This window comes from Myzus persicae, unplaced genomic scaffold (assembly GCF_001856785.1).
Source record: "Myzus persicae strain clone G006 unplaced genomic scaffold, MPER_G0061.0, whole genome shotgun sequence".
NCBI classification, from domain to species: Eukaryota; Metazoa; Arthropoda; class Insecta; order Hemiptera; family Aphididae; genus Myzus; species Myzus persicae.
The window spans coordinates 149,704-166,859 of record NW_019104266.1 but is presented as its reverse complement, the minus strand read 5'-3'; the positions used below and the strand labels follow the sequence as shown (position 1 = coordinate 166,859).

General features: G+C 30.7%; 4 protein-coding genes across 6 annotated transcripts; 3 read left to right on the top strand and 1 right to left on the bottom strand.

Moving 5' to 3' along the window:
* Positions 1–1,808: 1,808 nt before the first annotated feature.
* On the top strand, positions 1,809–5,506 carry LOC111040669 (tubulin alpha chain, testis-specific-like). The gene is made up of 4 exons (XM_022324658.1): positions 1,809–1,975; positions 3,812–4,028; positions 4,113–4,414; positions 4,485–5,506. Exons 1-4 carry the CDS (start codon positions 1,973–1,975, stop codon positions 5,310–5,312), a joined length of 1,350 nt encoding a protein of 449 aa, XP_022180350.1. The 5' UTR covers positions 1,809–1,972; the 3' UTR covers positions 5,313–5,506.
* Positions 5,507–6,252: 746 nt separating this feature from the next.
* On the top strand, positions 6,253–9,200 carry LOC111040617 (5-methylcytosine rRNA methyltransferase NSUN4). Its single transcript, XM_022324562.1, has 9 exons — positions 6,253–6,462; positions 6,556–6,735; positions 6,873–7,024; positions 7,091–7,413; positions 7,699–7,830; positions 7,946–8,100; positions 8,568–8,692; positions 8,756–8,893; positions 8,955–9,200. The coding sequence occupies exons 1-9, from the start codon at positions 6,370–6,372 to the stop codon at positions 9,091–9,093; spliced, it is 1,437 nt and encodes a 478-aa protein (XP_022180254.1). The 5' UTR covers positions 6,253–6,369; the 3' UTR covers positions 9,094–9,200.
* Positions 9,201–9,966: 766 nt separating this feature from the next.
* On the top strand, positions 9,967–11,893 carry LOC111040619 (neuralized-like protein 2). Its single transcript, XM_022324567.1, has 2 exons — positions 9,967–11,134; positions 11,541–11,893. The coding sequence occupies exons 1-2, from the start codon at positions 10,471–10,473 to the stop codon at positions 11,654–11,656; spliced, it is 780 nt and encodes a 259-aa protein (XP_022180259.1). The 5' UTR covers positions 9,967–10,470; the 3' UTR covers positions 11,657–11,893.
* A 904-nt stretch (positions 11,894–12,797) lies between these two features.
* Positions 12,798–16,629, bottom strand: LOC111040618 (myocyte-specific enhancer factor 2A homolog). 3 transcript variants are annotated; one of them, XM_022324565.1, is made up of 9 exons: positions 16,380–16,495; positions 16,163–16,298; positions 15,945–16,066; positions 15,674–15,877; positions 15,412–15,606; positions 15,089–15,272; positions 14,897–15,028; positions 13,373–13,543; positions 12,798–13,314 (listed from the first exon to the last, which is right to left on the bottom strand). In XM_022324565.1, exons 3-9 carry the CDS (start codon positions 15,996–15,998, stop codon positions 13,031–13,033), a joined length of 1,224 nt encoding a protein of 407 aa, XP_022180257.1. In that variant the 5' UTR covers positions 15,999–16,066; positions 16,163–16,298; positions 16,380–16,495; the 3' UTR covers positions 12,798–13,030. The 3 variants fall into 3 exon arrangements, with proteins under 3 accessions (XP_022180257.1, XP_022180258.1, XP_022180256.1); XM_022324566.1 differs by lacking the exon at positions 16,163–16,298 and having other exon boundaries at positions 16,495–16,629; XM_022324564.1 differs by lacking the exon at positions 16,163–16,298 and having other exon boundaries at positions 16,380–16,488.
* Positions 16,630–17,156: the final 527 nt, after the last annotated feature.

The following is a 17,156-nucleotide window of genomic DNA, read 5'->3' as shown; positions in this document are numbered from 1 at the left end:
TAAATATATTTCTTCTATCGAGATACAGAATAGTTCATTGTACTCAAACAAAGTGAAATTAAAAAATGCCTTAACACACGAAATAATTACGCTTGCCATTAGTAAACAAACTAAAGTAACAGATTTTATTCAGAAAATAAATGTTAGTTTTTATTTTTATCGTGCACCTATTTAATTAATGTAAAAATAATATAAAATAAAATTATTGAATTTATTTATCTATTGAAAAAAATGTTTTCCTCTAAATAGCGGACAAAATTTCGGCGACCGAGAGTTATCCGCTATTCAGAGGTTTCACTGTAATCATATTAGCACCGTCGCACCGATAAGACGATAACACAAACGTTGAGACGTCACGAACATGTTTCGTCCGTCTAAACTACTACACTGTATTTATGTTTGATTATTTTTAATTTATAAATTAACATTTGTAGTACAAATGGCAAATGCACATTACAAATACAGTTCATATTACATTTTATAATTATGATTTTTCTGTTAGGTAGGGCCCCATATAGTCATGCAGATAAGGGGGCCTCACTGGCTAATGCCAGTCTGTTGCATAGGCCAGTCCGACCCTGGGGCTTGTACAATATAATATTAGTTTTCCTGATTTAAAATGGGTAGGAACATTTGTTGTTTTTTACGTCGAAAAAGGTACACATTTATCCAAAAAATACCTAAATAATATGCAAAATTGAATGTAACTAGTTCCAAGTCATAATATGAAAAAGTCATTACCATCCTAACCCTACTTATAACTCATAGCTGGGTACATAACATCGATGTACCTACCTATTATAAAATTATATATTCCTCAATATACACTGTTTATACAGCACAGGTACAACATTTCTGTATGTAATGATAATTTTTACTTCAAAATAATAATAATATAATAGAAAAGGCTTGAATTTTTTGGGGTGCAAAAGTTGAAAAGTTTCTTGTGAAACATCCTAGTTGCGCCAATGTGTATATACTTAAGTAGCTTACATCCCCCCCCCCCTCAAGAGTGTTGGCATGGAGCAAAATTTGCATTTAATGCTCCTTTTACATCTAGTTTAATGTAGCTAATTTTATCCCATTTTATGCCCTTTCAATATTATCTATTTGTTACGACTGACAGTCAAGTGAAAAAATACAAATTTGTTTAACATTTATACTCATGAATAATGATGAGCGATAATCATGCACATACGTAGGAAATAGAAATCGGGGGGTGGCTACACCCATTTCATTAACCCCCCCCCCCCCCAAAAAAAAAAGGAAAAAAAGAGGATAGCTTTTTAATTAGCTGGGATTGAATTCCACCATGATGTAAAAAATGTTAACGCGACCCCCACCCACCCCCTGAAATCGTAATGGACTTCCGCTGATGACCTTACAATAATGCAATCATGAATGATATCAGTATCGTCATTCGCAATCTTGAACGATTTAATGAATTTGTATGGATTATGAGCCGCTTTCACGGTCGACGGTCAAACCAACATCGTCTGTGGCCGGCTTATCGTGTATTGGCATCTGCAAGTCTGAACTCTGAACTAGCTATATTTTGTTCCGCGTACGTCGTTACCCATACGGGTTATTTTCGGGTTCAGCTGGACTGCCCCAAACGAATTCTCCGGGTCTCCGCAATCATTATATTATTATTATTATTATTATTATTATTATATTATACTCCGATCGACATTTCGTGCATTCGCCGTGCCGAGCGTGGCATACTGATTACTGTAGTTTACCGGCATTCGTGCTTTGGTATACTGATTTCCGGTATTCACTATTCAGTATTCGACATTCGTAGTTTTCACTTTTCACTCACCACCGGTCGCAGACTTACTCCACTCCGCAGTCGGTGTGTCCAAAACTCACTATTCGCATTCTCTCATCAAACGCCCGACGAACACGTTTTTGTATCGCAAGACGTATTGTATATTTTTTAACATCATTCCATTCACCTTTTACAGTTAACATGGTAAGATTTATCTATTTATTTTTTAACTATAACAACCACGACTTATTGTCATATTTTGACAAATGTTTTACATATTATTAAATTATAAACGGAACTTAAATTTACGTTATTTCCATGTGATTAATCGTTGATTAATAATCATTAGACATATTCACCGCTTGACACGTGCTTATAGAAAGATTAACATTCTTAATATTATTATTATTATTTGTACATTTAAACCTTAAACGCATTGGGCTATTAATCTTTCAAATTTTATTATATTTTAATGAATAAAAGAAAGCAGCTTCTAGTATTCATTAAAAGCTTTGGTTGTACCTATTTGTGGTATACGTATTATAAATCATACTAAGTATTAACTGTGTAACATGTATTAATTTTGTTTTTAGAAGGTTGTAATCGGGCTTGTAATAAAGTTCATTAAAATAGATATCATCAAATTTTTATTTTTTCTTGTATTCGTTAAAATCATTGTACAAACTAAAATTTGCATAAGCAATTACTTTTATAAATAAAGAAACAAATTATCAAATAAATATTATACTTAAAACAAATATACTTGCTATTAAAATATTACTTTAACAACAATTAATATCGCAAATGAATAAAGCTTTTGAATTATTTAATTTCATAACATAATATTATTTAATTTGCATGATAAGAGCCCATCATTCCTGAGTACCTATCTTCTATTGTTAATTATTCTGTATGCATCTTTAACATTAATCTTAAATACTTAAATCTATTTATTGGTACTCATCTATTTGATATTAATGTATTCGAATAAATATCTTGTGAATTGAGCTCACCCTGTTTTCGAATATAAATAAATAAAATATAAATAATTCATTTTAATTGCCGAAAATATTTATTTTCGTCTATAATGTCTCGTTTATGGTTTTTCCAATTGGCATCATCGTGATCATGTGCATTTTATCGATTTCACAGTTTTAATAAATAGCGCAATCAATACAACTGCAGGTTATGTTATATAATATAATATTTATTATTTAATTGTTATGTAAGACGGTAGCAAGATTTGTTTACATTTGCAATTATTATGCTAGTTAGATTTTGAATTTTGATTGATTTATTTATTAATCGAAGTTTAGCAAAACTGTATTGCCAGTATTTAAACATTTTTATAAGCTATAATAGTCTGGCAGGTGTGCCGTACACACAGCATAGGTGTTAAGTATTTGGGTACACACCATACACTCCACAGTATTAAACATTAAACAATGGCAACATTTTATGATTATCGATGCATCGTCGTCATCTTCGGCATTCATCAGAACTAATAAAATTACAAAATGCTTAACCTAAGTGCCTTCACATTAATATTTCATATATTTTATTTCAAAACTACTTACAATAATACTACAAAATATTTTTTTTTTCAGTCAATAATTGTTAATTATTATAAAATATTTTATTTTTATTTATTTAATATTATAAACATATTGTATTTTTGGGGCTTTATGAACATTCACATGTCTTGATATTTTAGCTTACAAATTATAAAAAAAAATAATAATTTGTAATAAGTGAAATTCCAAACTACACTACACCTATAAAAATAGTACCTAGCAGTCCACCTATTGAAAAAAAATGGTGGCTCTAAAAACCTAGAGTCAAAATCTTCAGTTACTGTAAAGTTTTCCTATACAAAAATATTTCAAATCCGTTTAAGTAAGATACTAAAACCAACAAATCTACTCTCTCCAAAAAAATATTATTCTTAAATAAGTAAATTTTATTTAGATTTGTTTGCAATAATTCATCAATTATAATGATTGACTAAACAAATTATCTTAACAAGTCTTTTGATTTTAGCGTGAATGTATCTCTGTGCACGTTGGTCAAGCAGGAGTTCAAATTGGTAATGCTTGCTGGGAACTGTATTGCTTAGAACATGGAATTCAACCTGATGGTCAAATGCCATCTGATAAAGCCAATGGTGATGACAGTTTTAATACTTTTTTTAGTGAAACTGGCTATGGTAAACATGTTCCAAGAGCTGTTTTTGTTGACTTGGAACCCACTGTTGTTGGTAATATATATTTTATGATATAACAATTCAATATAAACAATTTTAATTTTTGATTTGAATATAATTCACTATTATCGTTTGTAGATGAAGTACGCACAGGCACATATAAACAACTTTTTCATCCTGAACAATTAATAACGGGCAAAGAAGATGCAGCCAACAATTATGCTCGTGGTCATTATACTATTGGAAAAGAAATTGTTGATGTTGTACTGGACCGTATTCGAAAACTTGCTGATCAATGTACTGGTCTCCAAGGGTTCTTAATATTCCATTCATTTGGTGGAGGGACTGGTTCTGGTTTCGCATCATTACTCATGGAACGTTTAAGTGTTGATTACGGCAAGAAAAGTAAACTTGAATTTGCCATTTATCCTGCGCCACAAGTGAGCATTTTAGAAATAATCATGCACCTTGATTATTATTTATTATTAACTTACAAAACTTTTATTATAGGTATCCACAGCAGTAGTTGAACCATACAATTCAATTTTAACTACTCATACGACTCTTGAACATTCTGATTGTGCTTTTATGGTTGACAATGAAGCAATATATGATATTTGTCGCCGAAATTTGGATATTGAACGTCCTTCTTACACCAATTTGAACCGCCTCATTGGACAGATAGTGTCATCTATCACAGCTTCATTGCGATTTGATGGAGCTTTGAATGTTGACTTAACTGAATTCCAAACAAACTTGGTGCCATATCCAAGAATACATTTTCCTTTAGTTACATATGCACCAGTTATATCAGCGGAGAAAGCTTATCATGAACAATTGTCTGTTGGTGAGATCACTAATGCTTGTTTTGAACCTGCCAATCAGATGGTTAAGTGTGATCCTCGACATGGTAAATACATGGCGTGTTGTATGCTGTATAGAGGTGACGTTGTGCCCAAAGACGTAAATGCTGCAATTGCTGCAATAAAAACTAAACGTTCAATACAGTTTGTAGACTGGTGTCCAACTGGGTTTAAAGTGGGCATCAATTATCAACCGCCAACAGTAGTACCAGGAGGAGATTTAGCGAAAGTGCAACGGGCTGTTTGTATGTTGTCCAATACTACAGCTATTGCTGAAGCATGGGCTCGTTTGGATCATAAGTTTGACTTGATGTATGCTAAAAGAGCTTTTGTCCATTGGTATGTTGGTGAAGGCATGGAAGAAGGAGAATTTTCTGAAGCCAGAGAAGATTTAGCAGCTTTAGAAAAAGATTATGAAGAAGTGGGTTTGGATTCAGTCGAAGGCCAATTTGATGAAGGCGGTGAAGATTTTTAGTTAAAAAAAGAAAAACTATTTTACTGTATTACTTGTGAATAATAACTTTGTATTAACAATTATTACTTAACATATAATTTATGAAAACTATATTCTATTAAGCAATAATTGTCAATACAAATATATGTAATAAAATTATTTTGAAAAAACTGGCACTATAAAAACATTTAAATAATGTGCAAGTTATTTTATTTTTTTAATGTTTCAAATACATTTAATGAAAAGCATTATTTTAATTTTAAATGATAGCTACAATTTTTATTTAGATTGTTTTTTACTTTGTAAAATAATTAAAAAATAAACACCAATATAACTTATTAAACATTATGTGCATTATATATTTTCATCTCATTGAGTATGGTTTATCTTTTTGCTACAGGTTAATTACTTTAGCCATTACATAGACTAGCTGGTCAACAGGCCGCAGTTGTAAAACAATTAATCAGTAATATCAACTTATGCCATTTGGCATTTTCATGATAGTAAATGGTAGCAGCCTTTAGTTTTAGTTTTTACTTATTAATAGCTATTAATGAGAAATACACAATTCAAATATGTACCACTCTATTACAATAATAAACGGTAAGTAATGACTGATTTTAAATAAATAGTCCACTAAATCAATAATACTCATTTATTTGCGGCAAACAATACCAGTTAACAACAAAAAATATTTACATATTAAATTTATTTTTAAAAAAGCGAGATTTGAAAAATACTAAGGCGACTATGCTACACTACAAATATTCCGCTAAAAGCGCTAGTAATCTAGAGAGGTTTTTAATAAGAACATTTAACCACAGATATATAGAATAAATATTCTATATATCTGTGCATTTAACGCGGTTTTTTCTATCAATTTCTGCTCATATCCATCGTGGTGATAAATTAATAACATTATTGGTATTTGATAGCACTATCACTAAAATAATAAAAATTAAAAATATAAAATTTATTTACTTTAGTTTTAATTTAAATAACGTTTTAAATTAAAATTTCTTTTTTTTTAATGTATTATATCGTAGTATAAACTCACAGTTTAATCAACATTTTTAAAATGTTCCGATCAAATACTGCTGTTTTTCTATCTCATTCGTTATGCCATAAACATGTGCAAATAGTTCATGTACGAACTAAAAAAACGCATTGGGTTAGTATTATACCATATCCATACAGTATTATTATTAAGAAATATGATTAATTTTTGTTAAAATTTGTCTGTATTATATTACCTGTATTTCAGTCTTCAATCAAGAAGAGAATTCATCCAAAAGATAAGGCTTTAGAACACTTTGATGATTTTTATGGTTCAGTTTATGGAAAAAGATGGAGATCAATACGATTAGCTCTGTTGTCACCACACAAATATATAGCTATTGTTAATAATTTTGGTGATTCCGAAAAAGTTTCTCAACAGTTAGAGGTAATAATCTTTTTGGAATAATTGTATTCAACCAAAAGTGTCAGTGTTCTAATATATTGAATTGAACTATAAATGTAAATAGATAAATAGTTACTCTGCCATTGGGATTTTTTAATATATTTAATCCATGTTTTCAGTGGTTAGGAGCGATGAATATCAGAAAAGTAGTCGAAGCACAATTGCTAAAAGCCGAAGAGTCCACCAATGAAAAAAATATTCAAGAATTAGATAAGAAATTGAAAAAACTTTTATTAACCGATGAAAATGAACTTGACACAAAACAAGAAAAGTAAGTATTTAAGAATTATAATTGATGGTAAAATTTTTTTTTTTTATATACCTAAAATATTTAAAGTGCAGAATATGTGGAAAAAGCATCACTTCACCAAAGCTTATTAGAAGCAGAACATGACGAAAGTAGAATAATTGACCCTGAAGCAAATTCTAATATTGGAGGATTATATCAATTTATACCAGCTACTGAGCTTCATGGCAAAAGTGATTGGATTCCAGAATCCCAACATTACCAATACTATGAAGAAAATTCAGATTTCCCAATTAATATATTAAACGAAGAAAGTCCTCTTAACATTCCACCTCACTTACAAGTGTTTACATTTGATAGAGGTGATTTTTCTCCATTTCCACATCCTAAAACTGGAGTTACTAAAGTCAGTGGTGAGATATATAAAAAATGATCCATTTATTAGGATTTACTATTTTTTTTGCAAATGTTTGTGATATTTACACTTAGGTTTTTTTTCAAATGTAATGTTTAAGTATGTAGTCTTATTTTTATAAAAAAATATCTATTCATATTACAAAAGTTAACTTAAAAAATTTTTGTAGCCAACTATCTTGGATCTTGTATTGTATAAAATATACTATTTTAAAATAATGCAAATTGTAGGAAAGAAATAAATAAACATGTTTATTAAACAATTATATTTGATTTAACTCTAGGTTATTATTTAATGGACGGAGGCTCAATTTTACCTATATTTGCATTAGATTTAAAACTTGGTGACAGAGTATTAGATATGTGTTCAGCTCCAGGTGGTAAAGCATTAGCAACACTACAAACATTATTACCCGGTTAGTTATTCTTATTATTTATTTTACTCTACTTTTATTAATAGCGTGTACAACATAATAACTGATATTCATGTAATAAAAAAATAATTGTTACTATAATTTGTTAATATTTTAGAATCATTGGTATGTAATGATATTCAAGAATCCAGAATTAAAAAAATACATAATGTTATGTCTGAATATATTTCTGACTATCAAAGTTGGGGCTCACGTCTAATGTTTACACAAATGAATGCGCGAAACATTAATGAACCAGATGTATACAATAAAGTAATTATTTAAATTGTAAATTTAGTTGTTGTTATGAAAAAATATTGATTTTAATTCAAGTATTTTGGATTCTGAGTAAGGGGAAGCTGATATTGGTTTTACAATGTTTATTTTTTTTTTTTAAATATTTTGTAGAAGAATTAAGCAAGCATAAAATGTTTTTAGACAAATCATTGTTACTCGTATTTCTAGGTAAACCAAGATCTGCCGAGAATATATTTTATTAATTTTAAGTAGGCTTGGTATTTTATTCCAATTATTTAATTATTTTCCAATAGAAAATGCATTAATCTAGTAGAACTAGGTTCAAGTTTTATCGACTTATCATTATTTTTTTAACTTAGACAAACACTAAACTTCTAAAGTGCATATTTTTTTTTTGTAAGCAATTGGATAGAAATTTGATTGTAGTAATTATTTGCCTAAAGAAAATACATAAGTAATATTCTATTTGTTTATTATTACAGATATTAGTAGATGTCCCATGTACAAACGATCGTCATAGTTTGGAAAATGATGAAAATAACATGTTCAAACCTACTCGTGCTAAAGAGCGTTTAAAATTGCCTGAAATACAAGCTGATATTTTAAAGTAATAAATACTTATTACGTTAAAATATATTGACATTTCATTTAATAGAACACTTTTTTTAAGATCTGCTTTAATGAACATCGCTGTGGGTGGTACGGTAGTTTATTCTACCTGTTCTTTATCACCCATACAAAACGATGGTGTCGTCAAAATGGCTTTAAAAAAAATATGGGAAGAAACAAACCATCAAATTATTGTCAAGTATGTATTTTTCAATCAAAAATAATAAAAGTTTATTGTTAATATTTATTTTATTGTTCAGGGACTTGACAAAGCAATTTGAACCTCTAAAATCTTTGTACTCATTTGGCAAAGGGCTGAAATTTGGTCAAATGGTTATGCCGTTTTTACCACTCAACTATGGACCATTATATTTATGTAAATTAGTTAGAGTAAAATAGTTGTTGACAGATGTATGCTGGTTTAATTTTATGTTCTTAAAATATTTTGATTTGTGAAAAAAATATTTTGATTTTGTAAAAAAATATAGTACACTTTAATACTAAAATATTGCTTGATTATCGTAAAATATGAATATCCTTCTGTTGATTAGAATTAGTTGTTGGATTTGCACGACCCCAAGACATTCCAATAAAATAACAATGTATTTAGAACTAAATATTAAATTATATTAATTATATTTAATAGATATTTTTATAACCCTGTTGAAATTTAAACACTATTGAGGACTTGGATAACTTATAATTTACCATTTTCGTTATTTTCTGTGTTTCAATATCTGTATAGGTAGATTATTTATTTGACTTTTGACAATTCATGATATGTAATTTTATTGTATGTATAGGCTAAGCAGCAATTATCCGCTGTGAGTATTTTTGGGATTTTTAACATTATAGATCAGTAACACAAGGCATAGTAAACATAGGGATAATATTTTATGGCTCCATCACTCATATTTTTTTTTATTTTTGAGTTCAGTTCTTCTCTCTTTAACACTTCAGCATTGTCCACAGTGAATGATAAAATGTATTAAGTACAGCCATGTAATCATGTAAGCTGTAAGGAATAGATAATTTCTAACACCAACGACTATTGTCACTAGTGCTACACAGTACACACCTACATGGTGACGATCGCCGAACAGAGTAATTACACAGAATAATATAATTATTATATTAAATATAATCATATAATATTAATTTATTACTCGTTCTATGCCGTTGCGAGTCTACTGACCAGTGACCACTGACTATGGACGAGTGGACGACTGAAGATTTTAAAACCATGGGCGGGATCTTTGGTTATTGATAAGACAATTGATTAGATAACAATTAAATTAAATTTTTGAGGAGTAAGTTGTCAGATTAGTCATCACACGGCTGTTTATTGTTGTTGTTATTTGTTTTTGTTGTTGTTGTTGATATCTTCTGGCTGCTGCTTGGAGATTACGATTTACGGTTTTGCGGTAGCATACGCACTACACACCCGACACGCTGAAGTGTTGTAACCTAACTACTAACCGTAATAATATAGTAACTTCGCATATTGCTTTTGCTATTATTGTTATTGGTCATCGTCGTCGTCTTGAGTGCATCATAAATTGCGTGCCCGGCGAAATGACTCGGAGTTAGTGTGCCGACCACGGCCGCCGCCGCCAATGGTCGTCGTCTTTGACGGGGGTGTGGTACTGGCGGTGCGGCAGCCGCAGTCGGAGTCATAGACAAGTATACTACTTCCGCTCGAAGTAGGAACGCCGCCACCGGCGCGCGTATTAATATTGCCCTCGAACGGTTGAAGTGCCCTCCGCCGTGGCCGCCATGTCCGAGAAACAGCCGTGCACTTACCGGCAAACGCGGTTTCACCGATTCCATGGTTACAACCTGAGCCTCCACGAACAGGACACTGTGGCCCACCGGGAGATGAGCTTCGCTAACGCCATAGTGTTCAGCGAACAGTCGCTGTCGCCGGGTGAAGTGTTCCTCATCGAGATCGAGAGCAGCGAAAACGGCTGGTCCGGACACATACGGCTGGGCCTGACGCAGCTCGACCCGGATGCGCTGCAGCGCAGCGGCCATCTGTTGCCACAGTGCGCTATACCGGACATGGTGTCCAACAAGGCCATGGGTGAGTCGTGGATATGTGCTCTCACCAAACACCAGGCTTGGTACGACGCCAACTACCTTACCAACTACTTCCGACTGGATGGTAATCATGTATTCACATCCCGGGGTACGTTTCCGACCAGCATTCTGAAGTCTTCGGGCGACGAAAAAATGGACATTTTGCCGACGGACGTGGGCAGTCGGGTCGGGGTGTTGTATTTGCCCTGTGGTCAGAACATGGCTGTTATGCATTTCATTATCAACGGTGAGTTTGTCGTTCCACTTTCGAGTACTATACCGTATAACGATGGTCCTATCAGAGCAGTGATTGATGTGTACGGTGCCACTAAACGAGTCCGTGTAATACAAGTATATAACGGTAAGATGTCTGTTAATAATAAATATGTGTTCCCCGCATAATGTTAATCAATGTGTGTAGAAAATTTAGTGACCAACACAAAATATTAAAAATGTTAAATATATGCACATTACTTTTTCTGCACATTTCATCCAATGCTTATTGTGGTATTGTAAATTTGTAAAGGTTGAATTTCGAGAGTTGTTTGTTTAGATTTTAGACTGTACCTCCTTCCTTTGTTTGGTTTGAAATTATTACTGTTGAGATAAATATTGTACATTTGTTGTTCACTGCATAGTTCTCAACTAAAATGGTTCATTCAGCTTTATAGTTTTTCTAATGACTGCCAGATAAATATGAGTGAACTGTATAATCACTCTTGCATTATGTATAAGTAATTATCATGAAACAATTTTTTTGTTTTTAGTTAATTCGTTGCAGAGTGCGTGCAGGGAAACTATTCTGAAGAATATCAAAGCAGCATCCGTATCAAAATTACCATTACCCAATGCTCTTAAAGAGTATCTCCTATATAAGACTTAATCGGTGATTACTATTCTAAGTTTTAACCCTAATTTTAGTTTCCAAGCTGTAATTGTATTTTTTTCTACCATTACTGTACATTTTAAAATTAATTTTATTATTTTTATTTTGTGCCCAAACAGAATATTATGTGCAATACCTATATGATGTTTAATATATATTTTTTTGTTTTGTTCGTCAAGAGTGTTGTTTATTATTTTATTAAATAAAAACTGTGTATAAAGTGTATCTTTGTAACAAAACAAACGTCTATTTTTTCTGAAAGAACCGTGTTGTTAAAAATAATTACATAGAATTCATTCCAAATGTAAAAATCATAATGATTTGACAATAGCTTATGATTTATTAACTGGTATTTATTGAATTTAAAGGTGTTATTTAGATGATTTTAAATACATAATATAGCCTCATGATTTTCACTTCACTTGTTGAATTAAAAATAACACATCTAATTTAAATAAAAGCCCAGGTTTATGCTCTAATGAGGGTGGATCATGAAACTCTGTTGATAGGAATTTTGGATAATGCATCATGACAGCCTTTGACTGGAATCCACGCATTGTTTTGACTGTTGAAATCCAACTACAAAACAGGTCTAATGACGCAACCAGTTGAAACAACTGTCTAGAAGTATGAGTTTGGATTTCTGATTTAATGGAATGGCAAAACTCTGTGCATGATCCTCCATTAGTTCTATGATAGTTTGATCACGTATTGGAACAAAACTCTTTTATTTTTTATTTTTCAATGTTCATCCAATTTGCTGTAAATAAATATTATTATGGCATATGACGTAATTTAAGGTTAAATAAATAAATACATATTATTGACATAGATAAGTTGCATTTATTTAACCAGATATTTAACTAAAGATCTAAACAATAATGTAAAAATAATTTTAAATAATAATAATTAATAATACTAAAACATAACATACATTTTAATACATGAATCAACAATTGTAAAAATTGTGGAACAAAAGCTAAAAACCAGTTTAAAATTTAATAATACATACAACTAATAATTTTTTTTTCTAAAAATGGTACATAAACGTCCTTACAATCATTCAATAACACATAATATCTAAAACCGAACAAAAACATTTGGCATGTATAACATTTTAACCAAATAATTTTTAATGTTCAATTGTAGGTTAATATTAAAATGATAACATTTTTATAAATAGGAAGTTTGAACAAAGGATTCGAACTGCTACATATTTAAATTGTATTATAATTCATATTACATTATATATAATTAAATATAAATGAATAGGTACCAATAATTGTTACTAAAGTACAGTCTTAAAAAAAATGTATAAAATAAAGGCATGTTTGTATTTGGAATGATTTTTTCTTCAAATTTACACTAATTCTAAGAATCGTTTGTATTACTACTTTGTGACATTTGTGTACTATTGACTTTAATATCAGGAGGCAACAAATCTTTTTTGACCTGGATACGTTGTTTGAATCCTGCATAAACTCTTCGTTGCTGCATTGGAGACTGTCCATTGTGTGTTATGTTACTTCGAATTTCCATAGACTTTTGTGGTGGTATTTTTACCATTTTTTTGGAAGTTTGTAGAATATTGTAAGGGCGGTACCGTACATTTATTGATTGATTTTTTGGAGATTTATTCTGAATTAAGCCTAAACCTAATTAATAAATTTAATTAATTTTAGTTTTTAAATAAATGTATTAATTATACAATACTTGAGGGAATATTTGGCACTAATTGTGGTTTTGGAATATTTTGCGTCAATTGTGGTTTTGTAGCTTCTGGACTTTTAGGGCTTCTCACTTCCTCAGGATGATCGTTGTCATCTTCAATTATTTCAACATCAACGTCATCATCATTTTTTTCAACTTTAATTTCATCATCGACTAAAATTGTAATAATTGAAAAGTTAAGAGTACATAACATAAACATGTTGTATTTAATTTTTTATAGTAATATATGGAACTGGTGCTTTAATTTTATTCACATTATGCAAAAGGTTATGAAGTGTTGAAGATATATTATGATACTGTGATATCCTTAGACTGGATGCCATAAGTACAGATTCTGATTGTGCATACCTCATATAATGTTATATTCAGCACAAAAATACAATTTTAAGACTAATTTGTACTCTCAGAACTTTACTGAATAACCAAAATAAACTTGCTAAAAACAGCATAACAGTGGGAATAGTTAGGCTATGACACCTTTCAACAAAATCAATTTTTGATAATTGAGAAAGAAATAATTATTGTAGACTTGAAATGTTCACCAATTAATAATAATATTACATTATACTTCCAAAATAATTAGGCATTTGACATTTTTTTTATTCAATACATGTTGATAACTTAAATAAAGTAACAGAATTCGCCAAAAAGTGCCATTTTTACCATAAAGCTATGACATTTTCAAAATGAATAATCATTTAATAGAAAACACTTAATTATTCAAAGATATTAGAGTAACTTAAAATATGTACTGAAAAATGAATAGTATGTAACATGAGAACTGTGGACATGTCACACGTATACTTAAAATAAGTTAAATTACAAAATTATCTAAATGTCTACTTCAACTTAGTATAGCAAGTATGTACTTACAGATTATTTTTCTTTTGATATGTTTTAAATTGTTACAATTAAAAATTAAGATTGTTTGAATTGTGATTTAAGAAAAAATTCATAAAAATATTAATGTATGAGGAGACACTAATAAAAATCTAATAGTTTAATCGAAACACTGATCAAGTTATAGTGCTTTGTACAGGGTACATGCCTATTGGAATCATTCAGCATACTGTACTCTGTCCAGCGAAAGAACACGCCAGGCACTGACCAAATCTGGTTCCTCCCCACAACACCCTACCATAGGTAAACTGGTTTTGTAGGCGGGATGAGGGATACTCAAAACTGGTGCATTTCCTTGCTGGACACAGTATATATGAACATTGTAGAATGACACAAATTAGCATTGTACACAGCTAACATGTTGAAAAACAAAAAAAATACAAAATACAATTTATATTATGGCCTAAATCTATGAAGCATGAAATAAGTGTAAAGCTACTCATCAACAAAATTCTGACTCTATTGATAAAATTTTTCAATTTTATTTCTTTATTAAAAAGTTTGATGATGTGATGTTTTAAACATGAATTCCAAAATTATAGTTGTGCAATGTGCACCATATTTTATTATCATAATTATTTTATGAAATATTGTATTTAATAATACTTTTTGGGATAGGCAGAGTTGGTTGTCGTGAGGTGGCTGGAGAAATATAGCTTTCAATATTCTTATGTAAATTGTCATCTATTTCTTCAAAATCATCATCAGCACCACTGTCTATTTTCAATTCGTCATCACCTGAAAATTAATTATAACTCATGTTAATTTGCATTAAAAATATGTATTAATGATTCATACTCATATCTGAGTCACTGGAAGTAACTCGTTTAGCATTTTCAATAGGGTTACCCTCTCGAATTTTTCTTAAGGCTTCTGGAACTTTGTGAGGAGGAATACCAGGAATGTCAGGCATGTCAGCAATAAATTCACATTCAAGACCATTACTATCATCATCATCATCATCATCTTCGTCATCATCTTCCTATTGTAAATTAAATAACATTTAGATAATTAAAGTGTTAAAAGTTATATTAAGTATTTACTACACACAAAAATAGAAAGTATTTGAGTTTATGTATATTTACGTACAATATATTTATTTCAAGTTTATAAATGCTTACATCCACTATCCTCCCTCCATGTGTCATAAGTATTCTGAATTCTTCATCCGAAATATCGTTGTGTTTAAGTTTAATTCTAGGAGTGGACATTACTTTAAATTGCTTGGGTTGATTTGTTGTATTTGTCTCTTCAGTAACGCACGGATCAACAGATTTAGAACTTCTAGGACCTTCTCCTCCTCTTCTGTTTAATTGCTAAAAATTTAAAATGCAATTAATAATTATTAAATAATTTCAAAAAGAACAATTAATTTTGTTTTACAGCAATAATATTAGTGTTTGTCAGTGATTCATGTGGTTCACTATATTCAGTATATTTGAGTAATACTTGGTCCATGTCTGTACTAGCGTACTGGTACAACTTGTTGGACTTGTTGAAAATAATGATTGCTACTTCACAATCACACAATACGCTTAATTCGTAAGCTTTCTTCATGACACCAAATTTGCGTTTGTTAAAAGTCACCTATACAATTTTATAATTAACATTAAGAAATTAATAGAGTAATTGTGAAAATTATAATGCTACATACATGACGGTTTCGTTCGTCCGTGATTTTGGATATATTAATTTTCTTTCGTCCCATGATGCACAATTAATAATGGCAATTGATTGTTACAATTTAATCTTCAGGGTTCGAATAATGGAACAATCCTGTAATTGCAATTTACCATCAAATATAAAAATAGTTAATACCAGACAATAATTAATATAAATAAAAAGCTTTGTGATAACAAAAATATATATTACGCTTAAAAGCTTAACAATATTAAATAAATGAAAAAATAATGATGGTGTCCTGACGTCCTGCTGTTAACCGTATGTTCTGACAGTTAGGTAGCTGGTGCCTGGTACCAACAATAGTTAAGAGCACTTGAATATCAAACTGCAGGCAATAATTCCTCTTATTTAGGACTGTTGGACATTTAAAAAATAAATATTAATAATAATAATATTAGGAAAATACCTGTACGAAAGTATTAAAATAGCTTCCTGAAACGTTTAAAATTAGAACTTGGTTTGTCAAAATTAAAATAGTGCATGTCTTATTTTGATATTTAAAGTATGTAAGGTTATCTTACGTTCAGAGTTTCAGACAACTTCTATAGAAAACTAATATTTCTAATTATTATTTCCATTTTATCCTCCAGTATCCAAAGAGATTGTAAGTCTTAACGCAAAACTAGACAATGTTAATCGCACGATTTAGGATAGTACGGCAGCAGCTGTCCAACAAATCACGAAAAAGTGTACCGAAATCACCATTGCAAACAGCTGGAAAAAATCACCACTAGCGCTTGGATATAATAGTGGTGAAAAGCTCAAATACCGCGGGGCGGCTGGAGCACTGTAATATTCCTGCTTTTAAATATCACCGCACAATATCGTTACTAATGCGCTAGTGGTGAATACTCCAGCTGTTCTGGTCATATAATTTGAGTGTCACCTTAAAACGATCTCGTCGTAGGAAGTTGGGTCCCCCCAATGTCCCATACTATTACTCCCATACTATCTTTAATCGTGGTTAACTGCGGTAGCAAATTGATATTTTGTACGATTCTTGCGATGCCGTCACGAGAATAGATGGCGACACTACACATTCTATCGTGTCTAAATTTAATACCCAGTGAACCACGACGGACGCCGATTACGATTTAAAATAATATCTTAAAATATCATAATATTATTGGTTTCCAAAGTGAATACTCTCGGAGGGATGAGCGCAGTTTATCGCCAAAAATTA